We start from the raw sequence: 15,162 nt of genomic DNA on the forward strand, positions 1-15,162 counted from the left end.
CCCAAGTATTTGGCCATGGCGTTCTTTTTCTCAATTCTAAATTGATTTGTTTTGTTTTTGGTATGATACTTTCTCAAGTGCTAGCTCATTTATACAGTGTGTAAATTTGGAGAAAACTTCCTTTTAACATTATTTTACAAGTTTTGAGCACATCAAAGTTAAAGTGCATCACTATACAACAGTGGTTTGTGCTGTGGTTTAATAAAAAGGTCAGTTCTTCAGGGGGCTAATAATTTTGACCCTGGTACTTTTCAGGAAACTTTTCTTTCTGCAAAATAAAATAACCATACAAAAGTAGGACGTTTGAAAATGCTGAATAAATCTTTGCTGTGTGTAAGAGCACTTGTGAGACACTAAAACAAATGAAGTGTTCATACAGGGGCTAATAATTCCTTCTTTAACATCTTACAGTGACAAACCATACAAAAAGTTTCTTCATTTATATTGCCTTTATTCAAATTTTCAATTACAAACAGCCAAAGTACAAAAACATGAGTTTACCCCCATCCCTCCCAGCATCCCAAAAAAAAAAACAAAAAAAAAGAAAATCCTCATTTAACAGATGTTAAAGAAACTTACATAAATGAACACACAATGAATTAGTTTACCTTAAACATTCAACAGCACAATACTTTCACTCATGCGCTTGAATTTCAAAAATAGGTGATACATCTCAGTTTTATATGCCATTAGTGGAAACTGTCAGCTATGCCATTTTACAGTCAATTATTTCCTATCAAATGTTTGTGTTTTTTTTCCCCACATAACCTTTACAGAATAATTACAGATCAGTGTATTTGGTAACAGCTTAAGAATAATCATAGGAAAATAACAGGAAAAAAGCGCAGTTTAAATTTGACTAGAGTTAACACGACAATTAGCCTAATAATTTTCTGCAAGGTCTAATAACACCATCAGAATCACATTAGAAATGAAAGAGCTTTAAATTTAACAGTCAATTAGATTACATTTTCAGACTCACTGGCAATGACAATAGCTTTAGCGGTGCATTAAAACATCAACATTCCATTACAAAGTCTTGGGAAGGTACAATCTTTCCAAAAATCCTTTTCCTAACACATTAGAGATAAAATATTGTGACCAGTTTCTGATCACCGAGAGCAGAAGACAATTTAGCCGAGTAAATGTTCTTAGACTATAGCACAATTGTGGTTAGTGAACCAAATATGAAAAATTGAATTCGACTTTCCATAAATACACATACAATAAACTGATATAAATATGCCTACAGGAAAAATCTGTAAATAGGCTTTTTGTGCATCCAAGTCATATTTCTTTTCATTTATGATAGTGGTATTAACAAAACTAAAGTTATGCTGACCAAGTAAGAAATGATTTCAAGTGAATTGTGTTTAGATTTTACCTAGTCAAAATGCTTTTCAACAGGCCCCTATAGTCCACAATATGGAAACTGAAATGGCAGAAATGTGAAAAAATCACAAACATCACAAAACATCCTCACATCATTCCAAATATAAAACCGACACACAGTGTCACAGATGCAAAGCTCCCTACGCACTTCAGCAGAGGACAAAAGTCACTGAGCCCGGTTTGGTTGAATGATGTCCATTCTCCAAATCTCCTAATGACCAGTAAAGGGAAATTAGGCAAATTGTGAATAAATGACTGAATGCACATTACTTTTTCTTTTCTCATTTTTTTTTTAAGGTCAAACAGATGCTCTACATTAAACTGAGCAAAAACCATGACACAAACTACATAACTTATGAAAAAAAAAACCAAAACAAAAACCCAAAAATTTATTCATCCACTTTTCAAAGCATCAAATGTGCACCCCAATATTGTAATTTAAGTTTTGATAGTATGAGACTGCTTTAAACCTAAAGATATACTTATTTGTGTCTGGGTATGAGTGAACCATGCACACATTAAAAAAAAAAAAAAAAAAAAAAAAAAACCAAGTGTGACATAACATCCAACATCAAATCTAAATCATATAAGGGTCTTTTTTTTTTATGACAAATAAGATTTCAAAAACTCATACACACTATGACATTTATCTCTATGCCCTATTTCTGTTGTCAAACATTAAGTGAGAGGTAGCCTACAGTACCTTGTGCACTGAAAATTTAGAAAACTGTACATGAATTTATACATGGCAGGCTTACTCTTTAGCAAGCTTAATCTTTGACATATCTCACACATGCTGCACACACAACTACTCAAGCGCACATCAACCAGGATGGGGGGAAAGTTAATATCAGCAGCAATGTTACCTGCAGCTGCAGGTTTCTAATCTAGACAAGATGTTCAAGCAAAGTTACTGTCAGGGATATAATCAAAATCAACAAGCTATTCAAAGGGAACAGCAAGTGTGTTTCAAGTGTTTGACTTTTCCTGTTGTAAGAATGTGCAACTCCAGACAAAAATGTATTTTCAGGCCTGGTGTGAAACATGGCTTAGTTTCACTTCCATTTATCTGACTATAAACCAGGTTTGATTTCTTATTTTTAGCCTGTTTATAGGGAACAAGTCCTTCACTACACGATGAAGCCTTGATCTGCCACCTAGTCGCTTCTGACGTATTAAAATCCATTAAAAGGCAACACTTACTGAACGTAAAAAGTTAATACTTGCCTATCTTGCGTCCTGCACTGCTTCGACTACACACCGAGTGGTCAATGCGCATCAACAAGTCAAAACATCTCAAACTACAGTGTCAGTTCACGGCATACAGTCTGGGTGAGGAAGTTTTATGGGGAGTTTGGTTATGGTAGCTTCTGCTGAGAAAGGTGGAAGGGCTGGGGAAACAACAGCAGCAAGAAAGCAACAGTGTGGGTCTCGAATTCACCAACTATGAACAGGAGCGTGTTTCACATGTGACGTTTGAGTTTAAAATTAGGTAGCCAGATTCACGCATCAGGTTTTTTTCTGCACCTTATATTACCCAGAGGCAATGGCTTCTCTGTGTTCTAAAAGCAACACAACAAAAAACTCTGGGTCATGAAAGGTTTGGTGGTACATGTTAAGTTCCCTTATTTTTACTGTGTACAAAATATTAGGTTGCCCATTTGACCAGTAGATGACAAACTAATCAAGTGACCAGGTAACAAAGATCCCTTATTCATTTAACCCCGTTTAGCTTCTGATACATATAAGCAAAAGAAAATGGTTACACATTTCCAAAAGAGATGTATAGATTATGTGAAAGGGGATCGAAATAGTTAGTGGTCACACGGCAGAAATATTATTCTTCTGGTTAATGTCAATGTCAGTCTACAACTTTCTTCAGATTTGTTTTAGTCATGAGCACCCAATCTAATCCTAAACTGAAGTGCACAAAATGCTCATACTCACATCTTTACAATTTTAAGCCCAAATTTAAAGACATGTCTGAATAAGCATAGACGACCAAACTTCCACCTGTCTAATCTACATGAATCAGACAGAAATTAAAGTTGTGAAAGCTGTGTACGAAATTAGCCTGTTTTTTTTTTTTTTTTATCTTTTAATGTCTAAAAACCGTCCAACACTTTTTGCACCAAAAAATCCCTATTTTCCACTCAGCAGTATAAGCCTTAAAATCACAGATCATTGGTGTAAAGAATGCGATCAAGAATTCATCTGTCTCCACTTGGCATTAACACATCTGTAGCGATTTTCCTGGTCGGAACGTGGGATTCACAAATCTACCAAAGATGCCTTTAATATCCCCACAGATTTAACCGTATTTCACCATAAATGCATTTTATTTATCCTTACACACAGGGTTTGATGGATGTATTGGATGATCTTATCTGTGCATCTGTAGCAGTTATGATGTGTGTTAATGCCAGGTAGCACGGCTGTCCCATCTTGGTATTAAGAAGTGAACATTACACCATACAGAGAGGTTAAATTAGCCCCACAATTCATTTCTTAAATAGACAGATAAGATGAGAGGTCACCCCATGTCCCCAACCCTCAGCTACTCTGGAGGCCTTACATAGCCTGAGACAAAGAATCAATGTCTTCACACTGACTGTGAACACATACAAGGCTTTTTATCTCTCACATCTTGAATCGACATGGCATTTAGTTCCTGTGTCAATGAAAAAAAAGTATCTCAAATGTTTTCTTTTCATCTATTTAGAATTGGCTTCCTAACTAGTCAGTCTCAGGCATTAAAACCATGCAGGTGATCTGAACTGTATCAGCTACCGCTAGCTACACAGGAGATCATCCAGGACAAGAGAGGGCATCTTATCAAAGTCATCAAACAAGTCGCTGATTCCCTGGTCATCTCCCAAACCTAACAGGTAGTCGTCCTGGTCCAGAAGAGGAGGCCCGAGGTTTAAGAAGGGCCCCAGAGATGAAGGGATCTGGTCTTCCGTTTGCTGGAGGAGACTGGTGTAAGGAGAAGAGATGGGGGACAGAGTCGTGACAGAGACCGCTGACAAAGAGGAGGAGGAAGGTGGAGCCAATGAGGAGGCGGAGGAAGTGTTTGTGCTGCTTGAATCTGCGAAAGAAAATAAAGTGAACCGGTTATGAGATTTAGTCAGATAAAGTTTGGGTTACTTAATAAACAGGCAAGTAGCTGCAAAACAAATACATTATAAACGTGTTTATAAAGACAAAACAAATTAACAATTGTGTGCTGCTTTACAAGGCTGTCAAAGCTGCTGGTGGTGTTTGTTGCAATTTTTAGAGTTTTGGTGACCACTTGAAATGTTGAAGTTAATGTGAGTAAGGCAAGGGCCATGTATAAAAAAAGGATGTTTATATGTCAAGGTTCAACACTTTTCAGTAACAACTGGCCATGGCAGATACATTTCCATGATGGCTCGGCACATCTAGAATGTAAAAATGAAATAAACATATTTTAACTTGTTTTCATTGATAATATTACATGCAGCCCTCCACCAGGATTTATCACATCAAGTCTGATGGCAACGTCTACCAGGTACTGGCATTGAAAAAGTTGTCATATTGTAAAAAAGTTGATTAGTTTAGATGTCTATTGTCTTATCTTTAATAATATGACTATTCTGTTATTGGTTGGAGGTAGACAGCCAACCCAGAAACATCCTCAATCACAGCAAAACAAAAAGTAAGAAAGTACCAGCAGAAGGTAGTGTCTGTGCAGATAAACGCAGCACTAAACACTTCCACCGTTTTTAAGCGATAATTAAATGGAATCATCAGTTATTATGGGATTAGTCTGTACATCTATAGATTTTTTAACTTTCTGGAGCCTCGCAGGGTGCTAGAGCCCATTCCACTATCAACAAGTGAAGGCGGGGTACACCCCGGTCGTGTTGCCAGTTCATCGCATGGTTGACATACAGATGAACAACCATTCACACAATATGTTTACATACACACCTTAGTGAAGCTATGAGTCCAGTTTTAGTCAGAATAATGCAATAATTCCATTTTTTAATGTCATGTAATCCCACTGAATTTCACATTCACACTTTAATATCCAGACAGAACCCACACAGACATGGGGAGAACATGTAAACTCCACACAGTAAGGCCCCAGTCAACTGGTGCTGTGAGATGATGGAGCTAACCACTACACTGCCGTTCCTTAATCATTTTTGGTTTGTTTGTAATTTAATACTATTGTGGAGCAAGAATAGTGGACTATTGGTCTTGGAGACCTGTGCTCTCCAGGTGCCCTTCCAGTTGTAGTTTTTCTACATGATGAAACAAACCTTGAAGGACTTTAAGGAAAGGCGAGTTCCCATTTATGTCCATATTGCCATTTTTTACAGGACTCCTGGGGTCACTCTCTTCATCTGGGCACAGTAGGACATCTATAGGACCCTTGGTGCTCGTCAGATGGATGGATAAACTCTGAAGGACGAAAAAATAATACTGGCTTTAAATGAGAATATTTGACAGATGGACTAGCACAAGAGATTAAAAAAAAACACAGCGAATACAAAAGCCTTATTCCCACTTGACTTTCAACCATGTGAAGATTTACTTAATAAACTGTTAACTTAGTTTTGGCAACCCTTCAAGCACTGTCACAAGATTTGTGTCTAGTTCTACTAGCTGCAGACCCTAGAGCCTTCTGTTTTGTATAAGCTTTGTAAAGCAGTCTGTCTATCTTTTAGAAGCCAAAATGAAAGCGATATCTTTTTCCATCTTGTCAAAAAGTTGAGGTAGTTCAGTATCTAGTGCAGATACTAAAAATTTCCCCATTATTTGTAACTTATTATCTTGCACACATACCTCGTCAGGGTCTGGTACTTCTAATTTGGTGTCTGTGGGGGCTTTGACAACAATGATGGTCTGATCTCTGAGGTTTCCGAGCTGCTTGATGTCTTGGTACGTTACATATGCATATGTGGTGACACAAAGGTTAAAGAAACAGCATCTTAACGGCATCTGATACCAGTACATTTAAAAACAAAACAAAGGTGGATAACAGAACAAGGTTATAATAGTTTTGGATTTTTCATTACAGTTTACTTTAATTTAGTTTTGACTTTTTTTCTCTAATTCAGTTAGTTTTAATTAGTTTTTAGAGCAGGTATGCTAGTTTTTATTAGTTTTTGTTATTTTCTAAATGCTTAGTTTTAGTTTATTTTTATATCTTTTATCTTCCTTGCCATTGATTCTTATAAATCCCATACAGGACTCTGCTTTCTTCCAACTTTAGTCTCCATGTTTCCAGGCAGAGTGGGGACCAGAAGACAACTCTAAACCACAAGTGACGAGAAGTGATGGACCGTTAAATATCATACGGTGCCACCAGCTAAAATTGCTAGAGCGAAATAAATCAATTTCATATCAATCCGACATTGACAAAGACGAAAACTAAGGGAATTTTATCCATGATTTTTATACGTTTTAGTTAGTTTGGCAAACACACAATACAGTTTCAGTTAGTTATCATTTTGTTCTTTTAATTATAGTTTTTATTTATTTCAGGTAACGAAAATGTTTTTTCAATTCTCGGTTTCGTCATTTCGTTAGTTTTCGTTAACGATAATAACCTTGTAACAGAAGACAGTTAAAGAGTCTGTTTTCTTGACATTTCAACACCCTTATCGACTCCCAAAAGGATATTTCTGGTTGCCTGGTGATTCACTCATGTGTCGCATATCCAGAGTGCACCTCTGGATGAGCTGTTCGAGTCTGTGCTCTTCCTCTCCAAGCGCTGAAACTTCTGCTGTCAGTCTCTGTCTCTGAGTCAGTGCCCCCTCCACCTCTAATAGACTACAGCCCCTGTGGCAGGAAGAAGCAAAGTTAAACAAATGTCCCCTTCATTTTTTCATTCTTGCACTGACAATCTAAGAAATCCCCGATCAATGTCTGGGAATTCAGGTTGCAGAAATTACAGCACAAAGACAGAGACAGATGGAAAAGATGGAACACCTGATGAAACAGAAGTTAGGGGAAAGATGGAAGTGGGTACATAATGGTCTCAACTGTGCTCATAATGACATGTGTCTGTAAAAGAAGTCCTACCCTTTCCACTATGCCCCATGCAACCTAACTTTGGGAAAACGATAGGGGACAAATAATTTTTTGATCTGGCTTAAACTGTGTCATCATGGATTCATATTCTTTTTGCTTTACCATTCCGATGGTGAGCTTTCTGCATCGAAATTTCATTTATAATGTGAACCAGTTAGTGTATGTTCAGTTTGACAATAAAGTGGCTACTCTACTCTATTCTATTCTGTTCTATGTTTGTGAACTTAAAAGATAATTTTATGAGCAAAGAAAGTTGCAGTTTGTTGTAGGGATAGTAAAGTAACATCTTGTTTTCTGTGACGCTGTGGACTGCATCTATCATCACACACGATACATGTCACCAAAACCAAAAGAGCTGTTACTTCACTATTTCACCTCACAAAGAACAAGGACAAGTTGAAGCTGCAGATACACCTTCAGCCACTCTTAAACTGTGAACAGAGACAGAATGGCCTCCATGACTTTCAGGAGTACAGTCCTTCTATTTAAGTATTTTCAACATCTGAAATCTTAACAGTTTTGCAACTTTCTTACCTTGTAAAACTGTCTATTAATTTGACACACATATGTATGTGAAAAGAACACCATGATTCACTCAGGATTAAAAAGTTACTTGTCTCTTGACACTGTCGGCAGTACAGTTTTTGATAAGGTCCCATGTGGCACAACCAGAGGTGAGAGTCTTTATAGGTTGCCAAATATAAAATTAATACAAAAACTTACATCCATTGAATGTTGTTCTTTGATTTCTTCTTGATGAGATGAATTCCTTCTAGTACGTTGGTGATGTCATACAGACGTCTTTTCTGGACCTGAGCGGGAGAATACAGGCCAAATTAATCTTAGACCTAGACTTTAAAAGTTAGCGCCCCATCTGACACCAGTTATGTATAAGTGCACGGCAATATTTGTTCAAGACACCCCTACAGGTCAATAACTCCGACTCCTCTTTATGATTGTCAGATACAAATGCAATGAGCCGTCAGTAACATCAGTAACAACACTTGAGGAAGCAAAGTGAATCATTATACCATCTTCTCAGTTTCCTCTGGAATACCTGCAAGGTTTCAGCAGCAAGGTTAAGGTCCAGAACTCCATCAGAAGACTGAGCTAGAAGATCCACAAACTTCTTAGTTAACAAGCCCAGGGAAGTGTCATACCGCGTTTTCTCTGGAGGAGACTTGGGCGCTACGTGCAGAGAAAAGAGAGAAAGAACAGAGAACCTTAGTTTAACAGGAACACATCTGACAGTTCTACTCGACTTTGGATTTCTTAAAAGGAATTGAAGACGGAAACATTTTTAATAACTTATTTTTGGAAGGATTAGAAGAAAGTATAGTGAGTTCTTTATGTGTGAAACACTCGGGGCAATCCAACTCATCCACCTTAACTTAAATCTTAACTTTATGACTTTATTACATTAGGTGTGTCGATCAACTGCTATCTGTTTTGAGGAAATATCTGATATTTTGGTACTAGACTATTACTACACTTACTTCAATCATTTAACACCGTACCAAATAGAACACAGATTTTTCTTCAGTTATATTAATAATAAAGCTAATCCTTACTCAAGATTCCAAATGTTATAATTTTGTTTAGATTCATGCAAAATGTCAAATTTGTGCTTTTTGGCAAGCTAGGAAAGATTTCAGTTCTGAAAATCAACATAAAACACTTTACTTTGGGCTATAAGAATTGGCGACGGGCCTTTAACTCCATTTTTCCACCTGTTGGTACAAGACAACACTGCAAAAAATGAGCCCTAAGAATAATTGCAAGTTAGGTTTCATTAAAAATATCCCAATAGACTCATTCATCTTAAAACTAAAGGTTTTATAACTCTGCCTACAAATGTTTCAAATAATGCACAGGACAGTGATATAGTGATGTAACAGATTCAATACCTAATTAAAAGAACATCTCCAAACATTGAAAAGATAGTTACTAAGGCTAATTATAATTTTGTTTATGATATTTTGCTCTGTTATTGATTTATGATGCTGCATTAAAAAAAAAAAAGTGGAAACTTTCTGTTCTGCTTGTTTTTTTTAACTTTAAGAAAGGCAAATGTCACTGGAAGGCACAAAAAGCATAAGCATTATCCACAGATTTCAGTAAGGTTTGGGATAATACTGAATAAATACAGTTTGACTTCAATTTACTATATAAATAATGATGAATTATTAACAGCTTTCATAACTGGACGGTAAATCTGTTCTCACACATGCAGTGGGAAAATGTCACCCATCTAAATCTGGATTAAAGTCTGTTCTACTGTTAGAATTAGTTGCATGTTAATGTGCCTATGGCATTACACAGTCCAATATATCCGGCTCTGGGTGAATGTGTTTATTCTTATATCGGTGTGGACCAGGTGTGTGCTCTCAGGACAACCACGAATACTGTAATAATTCTTTTTTTTTTTAACTATTATGTGCACAAACAGAATGCCAAAAGGCGTCTCACTTCTGGGCGCCTTTAGCCGGGTTCCATTGGCAGCTGCAGTCGCTCCTCTGCCTCTTGGAGTCCTGGCTGGTTCTGACTGGTACTGGTGGTCTGAGTCGTCTAGCGCCAACCGTCTTTTTGCCTTAAAGCGGTACAGAGACAGGCTGTTAGCTGCAGATATGGGCGTTGTAGGGGCTCAGCTGGCACAAAACATGAGGCCGAACGACGATGAATGATGCATACATAAAATCATTTTTGTGACAGTCTCTAAAGTATGAGTAGAAATGTGACAAAACTTAAATGCGAGGCAAAAAACCTTCTGCACTTCCTATACTATATCCAGGGTTAAATTTCCTGTTATCAGTCCAAGATTACTTTAGTTTGCCGTCTACTCCAGTAGTTTTGACAACTACTGCATATTATGTTTCAAATTTCCCAAACTGAAATGTCAAGAAAAGATTCTGTCAAACTCAGTTATTCTGACAATGTGGAGCACAAACAGTAGAGGTGACTGCATGTTTATGCAAAGATTAGCCAAGACAAACCCACATAGCTCAAGAGTGAATCACACTCTGACAGAACGTGACTATGAGAACTTAATATCATAGATTTGATCTCATCTGCAGTTTTACCTGAGGTACCCAAACATGTGGTGGAACGTGTGTGGACAGAATGCACCATTTTAAACCACCCATGTCCACATTCATTTTAAGTCCTTTGCTGCATACATAACTTTTCACCAAAAAAAAAAAAAAAAAAGTTCTGGTCAAATGTGAAATGTAATCCTTGATTTTTTTTTAGTTTGTCAAAAGCAAAGTATAGAGTAAAAACTACAGATTTCATAGCTGGTTTAACACCACAGACCTAAAGATCAGACTTGTGTGGATTGATAAACTAACCACTTATAGGTGCAGCAAAAAACTGATTTCTGTCATTAGCTTTAATTAGGATTCAGTGTAAATTTACACTGCATGTTATTTATATTGTATATTCTTGACCCCTTCAACCACCTTGGTTTTAAGGGTTCTGTTCCACACATATTGGGGTGCTGGTCTACAGCAGTTTCTTCCAAACCACATGTCTATTTTAACCCTTGGATATATATATATATATGCTCACAAGTGATCCTACCAGGCTTACATAAACTTATTTAATCTAGCAAAGTCTGAAAAGGTTTAATATGCCCTCTGTTGACAGTCAAAATGTCAGCCATTTTATATTAGCAAGCAGCTCCCCTCACCCCATGCCTGCTCATGGCTACAGCCTGAGATACAGAGCCTGGTTTAGTTCATGAAAGATGAATAGCCAAGATCAAACCAACACCCTGAATGCTGCTGAGACCATTTTGTGTGGTTTTTTTTTTTTGCAGGTGGAGTACACAGGAAATGTGCAAACACTAAAGAGCACTAATGCAACAAAGTCGAGTTTCACTTTACTTGACATGAAAAGCACCAAACAAGATTACACTTTATTTCCAACATCAGGGACACAAAACACTTTTAGAAAATTAAAGTGAAGGCCGACAACGTGTAAAGCTGTCCTCTGATGATCAATACAGCTACTAGCCTGGAAAGCTAACCCATATTTTTAAGCTCCATCCAAGTTGGCTTGCATCTTCACAGACGACTGGAACAAATGTCTACCGAGTACTTTCACAACTCAACTTAAGATTTACTCGTGTCCAAGCCTTTCTTGGTGCATGTTAACCAATCGTTTATGATTAGAAAGCTAAACAAAATAAGCTAACTTGGAACCAAGCAACCAACAATCCCCCAGCCCCCCAAATTAAGACACCAATAGCAGCCACTAGGCCACCGCTAACGTTACTCATCTCTTACCAATATTTCCATCTGACTGCAAGGGTGAAGCGTACTCAAAAGCACCACAAAGTTAGCATAGCACGCTATTAGGTGACAGGATGGCGCTTCTGTAGCCGTCAAACTAACTTAAACTCGACATCTGCGTGGCTACATTCGACAAACCACTTAACCAGCCCAGTTGATCAACTTAGCTAGCGGTTGTTAGTTAGCTACATCGCTAGGTTGAGTCGAGGGAATGCCCTGGCTAAGCAGCTAACGTTAGCTGCCCGAACAACAAGCTCTGTTAGCCAGAGCAGGCTAACATTTTGTCCTGTTTGTGGCTAACTGTAGCAAGCCAAACATGTTCAAACGGTCTGTATTGGTGATTACCGGCGGTCTTCCTAGAGTGGGTCGTTGTCCTGTTCCATTTGCAGCAGCTTGTTGTGGAGTTGTGTAAATGTTGTTTATCTGAGGCTCGGATAAACACACATTTGATGTCTGTGTAACGTTGCAAGGCGGTGGGGTCGTTATTATTTGGATATAGGTAGCATTGGACTGAGCGGGGTTTAAACGATCCGATAGAGTTGTTAAAATTATATTATTATCCAAAGGAGAGCCCCCAACCCCCGCTAAAATCACTTTGTCCGGAGCCGAGGAGATCCCTCTTCTCATCTTGCGTACTCGGGGTAACCCCTTTCTTGTCCCTGTACTTTCAAGCCCGTCTCGCTGCTAATCCGTCGCAATGATTAAAAAAATAATCAGACCGAAGTACAGTTCAAAGTCTGATTCATCGACTTTTGTTAAATATTTTTCTTTATAAAAGTGCATTTAGGCAGATGCAACGGATTAAAAAGTAGCGCAACTCTCGTTTCCCCCGTCTAGAAATGGCTTCAGGAAACGGCCTGATGAATGAAGGGATACGGTTTACGCGCTCAAGAGCCCTCCCGCGAAACTCAGATTTCCCGGGAAATTTTCAAACGGAATTTACATACCCGCCACTATTGGTCAGTGCGAGGAGTGTCCCCGCCTATAATACGCCCGAATTCACCAATGAGGATGCCGTATTTAGTGCGCCACGTGTTCATTGGCAGTTGTAAACAGGGGACGTCACCTGTCACGCCTTGCACGTTCTGCATCCAGACGCTAGGAGACGCACGTGAGCAATAATAATGACAAGTGTAAAACTGTGGAAAAAGAATATAGCTCACATCAGAACAAAGAACACACAAATGTTACTTTATTTTCTGTCATTTACTTTCATTTGAAGTAATTTCTGACCTACTAGATCCACACAACATGCATATGACTTTATATAATGTATTTATTAAGGTGTTTAGTCGATTTATACACCAAAATATGCCACTTATTTTTGGGCTCTAAAGTTTATACATACTATTATTCTGGGAATCCAACACATAACACGTCAGACTAATGGGAATACAATGGATGTGATACTAGAAGTACAAAACCTACCCTGCAGTACAGATTTCTTTTTTATATGATATAATTATTCACAGTATTTTTTTTCCTGATCTTTCACAGCTTGCTGAAACAAACAGAATAATAAAAGAGCTCAGTGTAAATGATTAAAACCTCAAATCAAATACTAAACATCAAATATCAGGGAATATGAGGGGAACATAATGCATTCTTAAGAGTGAAATTTCCTTTGGATGCTGTTTTATACTTATACGTCATTGCATTTAAGAGCAAACAGTGCACTACTTTGTTGCACAATTTTGTTTTTTCATCTGAGCTGTAAAAATAAGATGATTGTTACATCATTCAATGGACAAAATTTAATCCAACTAAATTCCAAGGTAAATCTTTGTGATAATTTAATCTCTGAGTCTGAGTCATCTCTAATAATCGATAGATAGATAGATAGATAGATAGATAGATAGATAGATAGATAGATAGATAGATAGATAGATAGATAGATAGATAGATAGATAGATAGATAGATAGATAGATAGATAGATAGATAGATAGATAGATAGATAGATAGATAGATAGAGAGAGAGAGAGAGAGAGAGAGAGAGAGAGATTCTCAGCAAAGCAGCATATTAATATGTAATCATAGAGTTTGTTGTTAGTAGGGCTTCCAGAAATCGCACAGTTTCATGTAAACATACAGACAGATGACAAAAGTAAAACCTGATAGAGTGATATCAATGTCTCCATCCATAGGGGTCACTGAAACATATGCTATGGCCTTCACATTCACATATTCTCAAACCAGTTTTACACCTATGGGAGATTTCAGAGTGATGTGATTGGCTCATCATCCTTGCATTCATGTTCACAGATTCGTAGACTCAGGAAGTGAAAAGTGTACCAGAGAATATAAGGAACCAACTCTTTACAACTTCAGAATAGAATAGAATAGAATAGAATAGAATAGAATAGAATAGAATAGAATAGAATAGAATAGAGGAGTTATTCTTTTCACACACACATATATATATTTCACACTGTAAAGACAGACTGTGGTGGCAGAATGAAACACTGGTCCTTATTTCAGGAAGATAGATGCATTCATATGATTTTCTCAAACAGAGAAAACAGTTTCTTGAGAGACGAGAAAGATACTGAATCTATTCAAAGTCAAAGGTGACCCTTATTATGAAAGCCGAAAGAGAGAATTTTGTCCCATTGGGATCAATTAAATGTGTCATGAATTGTTTATTATATGTGGTTCTACTACTGAGCGCTCAGAGGACAGCAATGCTACAAGCAGCAGATAGTGTAGTTAATATGAACATAACTGTACACATCTACAGGGTGAGGAAGCAAAATTTACAATATTTTGAGGCAGGGATTGAAAGACAGTGTATGACCAATTAGTTTATTGAAAGTCATGAGAATTTATTTGCCACAAGAAAATTGACATAATAGAAAATGTTTTTATTCTATGTGTCCTCCTTCTTTCTCAATAACTGCCTTCACACGCTTCCTGAAACTTGCGCAAGTGTTCCTCAAATATTCGGGTGACAACTTCTCCCATTCTTCTTTAATAGTATCTTCCAGACTTTCTCCTAATAGTTTTGCTCATAGTCATTCTCTTCTTTCCATTATAAACAGTCTTTATGGACACTCCAACTATTTTTGAAATCTCCTTTGGTGTGACGAGTGCATTCAGCAAATCACACACTCTTTGACATTTGCTTTCCTGATTACTCATATGGGCAAAAGTTTCTGAAAAGGTATGGATAATAGTGTTAGGTATGATTATGACATCAATATATGTTTGGTTTCAAAACAATTGACGTAGTGCCTGCTGAGAAAAAACAACTAAATGTTCATTGTAAATTTTGCTTCCCCATCCTGTATAAAAGTCTCATAAACATGTATGCAGCAATAAAAATCATCATGTAACACTGACAGAGACAAGTCCACTACACAATGACTACTTTTACTTTTAATACTTTATAAAGTGATTATACTTTACTTTGTA

The 15,162-nt window shown here is 37.3% G+C and overlaps 1 protein-coding gene across 2 annotated transcripts; it reads right to left on the reverse strand.

The window, feature by feature from the left end:
• Positions 1-721: 721 nt before the first annotated feature.
• Positions 722-12,594, reverse strand: LOC115436133 (transcription factor E2F3). 2 transcript variants are annotated; one of them, XM_030158889.1, is made up of 8 exons: positions 12,096-12,594; positions 9,928-10,048; positions 8,516-8,646; positions 8,182-8,270; positions 7,048-7,206; positions 6,208-6,322; positions 5,682-5,823; positions 722-4,480 (listed from the first exon to the last, which is right to left on the reverse strand). In XM_030158889.1, exons 1-8 carry the CDS (start codon positions 12,375-12,377, stop codon positions 4,185-4,187), a joined length of 1,335 nt encoding a protein of 444 aa, XP_030014749.1. In that variant the 5' UTR covers positions 12,378-12,594; the 3' UTR covers positions 722-4,184. The 2 variants fall into 2 exon arrangements, with proteins under 2 accessions (XP_030014749.1, XP_030014750.1); XM_030158890.1 differs by lacking the exon at positions 12,096-12,594 and adding an exon at positions 11,745-11,990.
• Positions 12,595-15,162: the final 2,568 nt, after the last annotated feature.

Source organism: Sphaeramia orbicularis, chromosome 16 (assembly GCF_902148855.1).
Source record: "Sphaeramia orbicularis chromosome 16, fSphaOr1.1, whole genome shotgun sequence".
NCBI lineage: Eukaryota > Metazoa > Chordata > Actinopteri > Kurtiformes > Apogonidae > Sphaeramia > Sphaeramia orbicularis.

Excerpts from the sequence above, each read along its gene's own strand:
- LOC115436133 (XM_030158889.1), bottom strand. The coding sequence starts at position 12,377 with ATGAGAAGAGGGATCTCCTCGGCTCCGGACAAAGTGATTTTAGCGGGG. Across the intron at positions 8,271-8,515 it reads TTGCTGCTGAAACCTTGCAG|GTCCAGAAAAGACGTCTGTA; the intron begins GTATTCCAGAGG and ends TCTCCCGCTCAG. Across the intron at positions 6,323-7,047 it reads GAATCACCAGGCAACCAGAA|ATATGCATATGTAACGTACC; the intron begins ATATCCTTTTGG and ends TTGTGTCACCAC.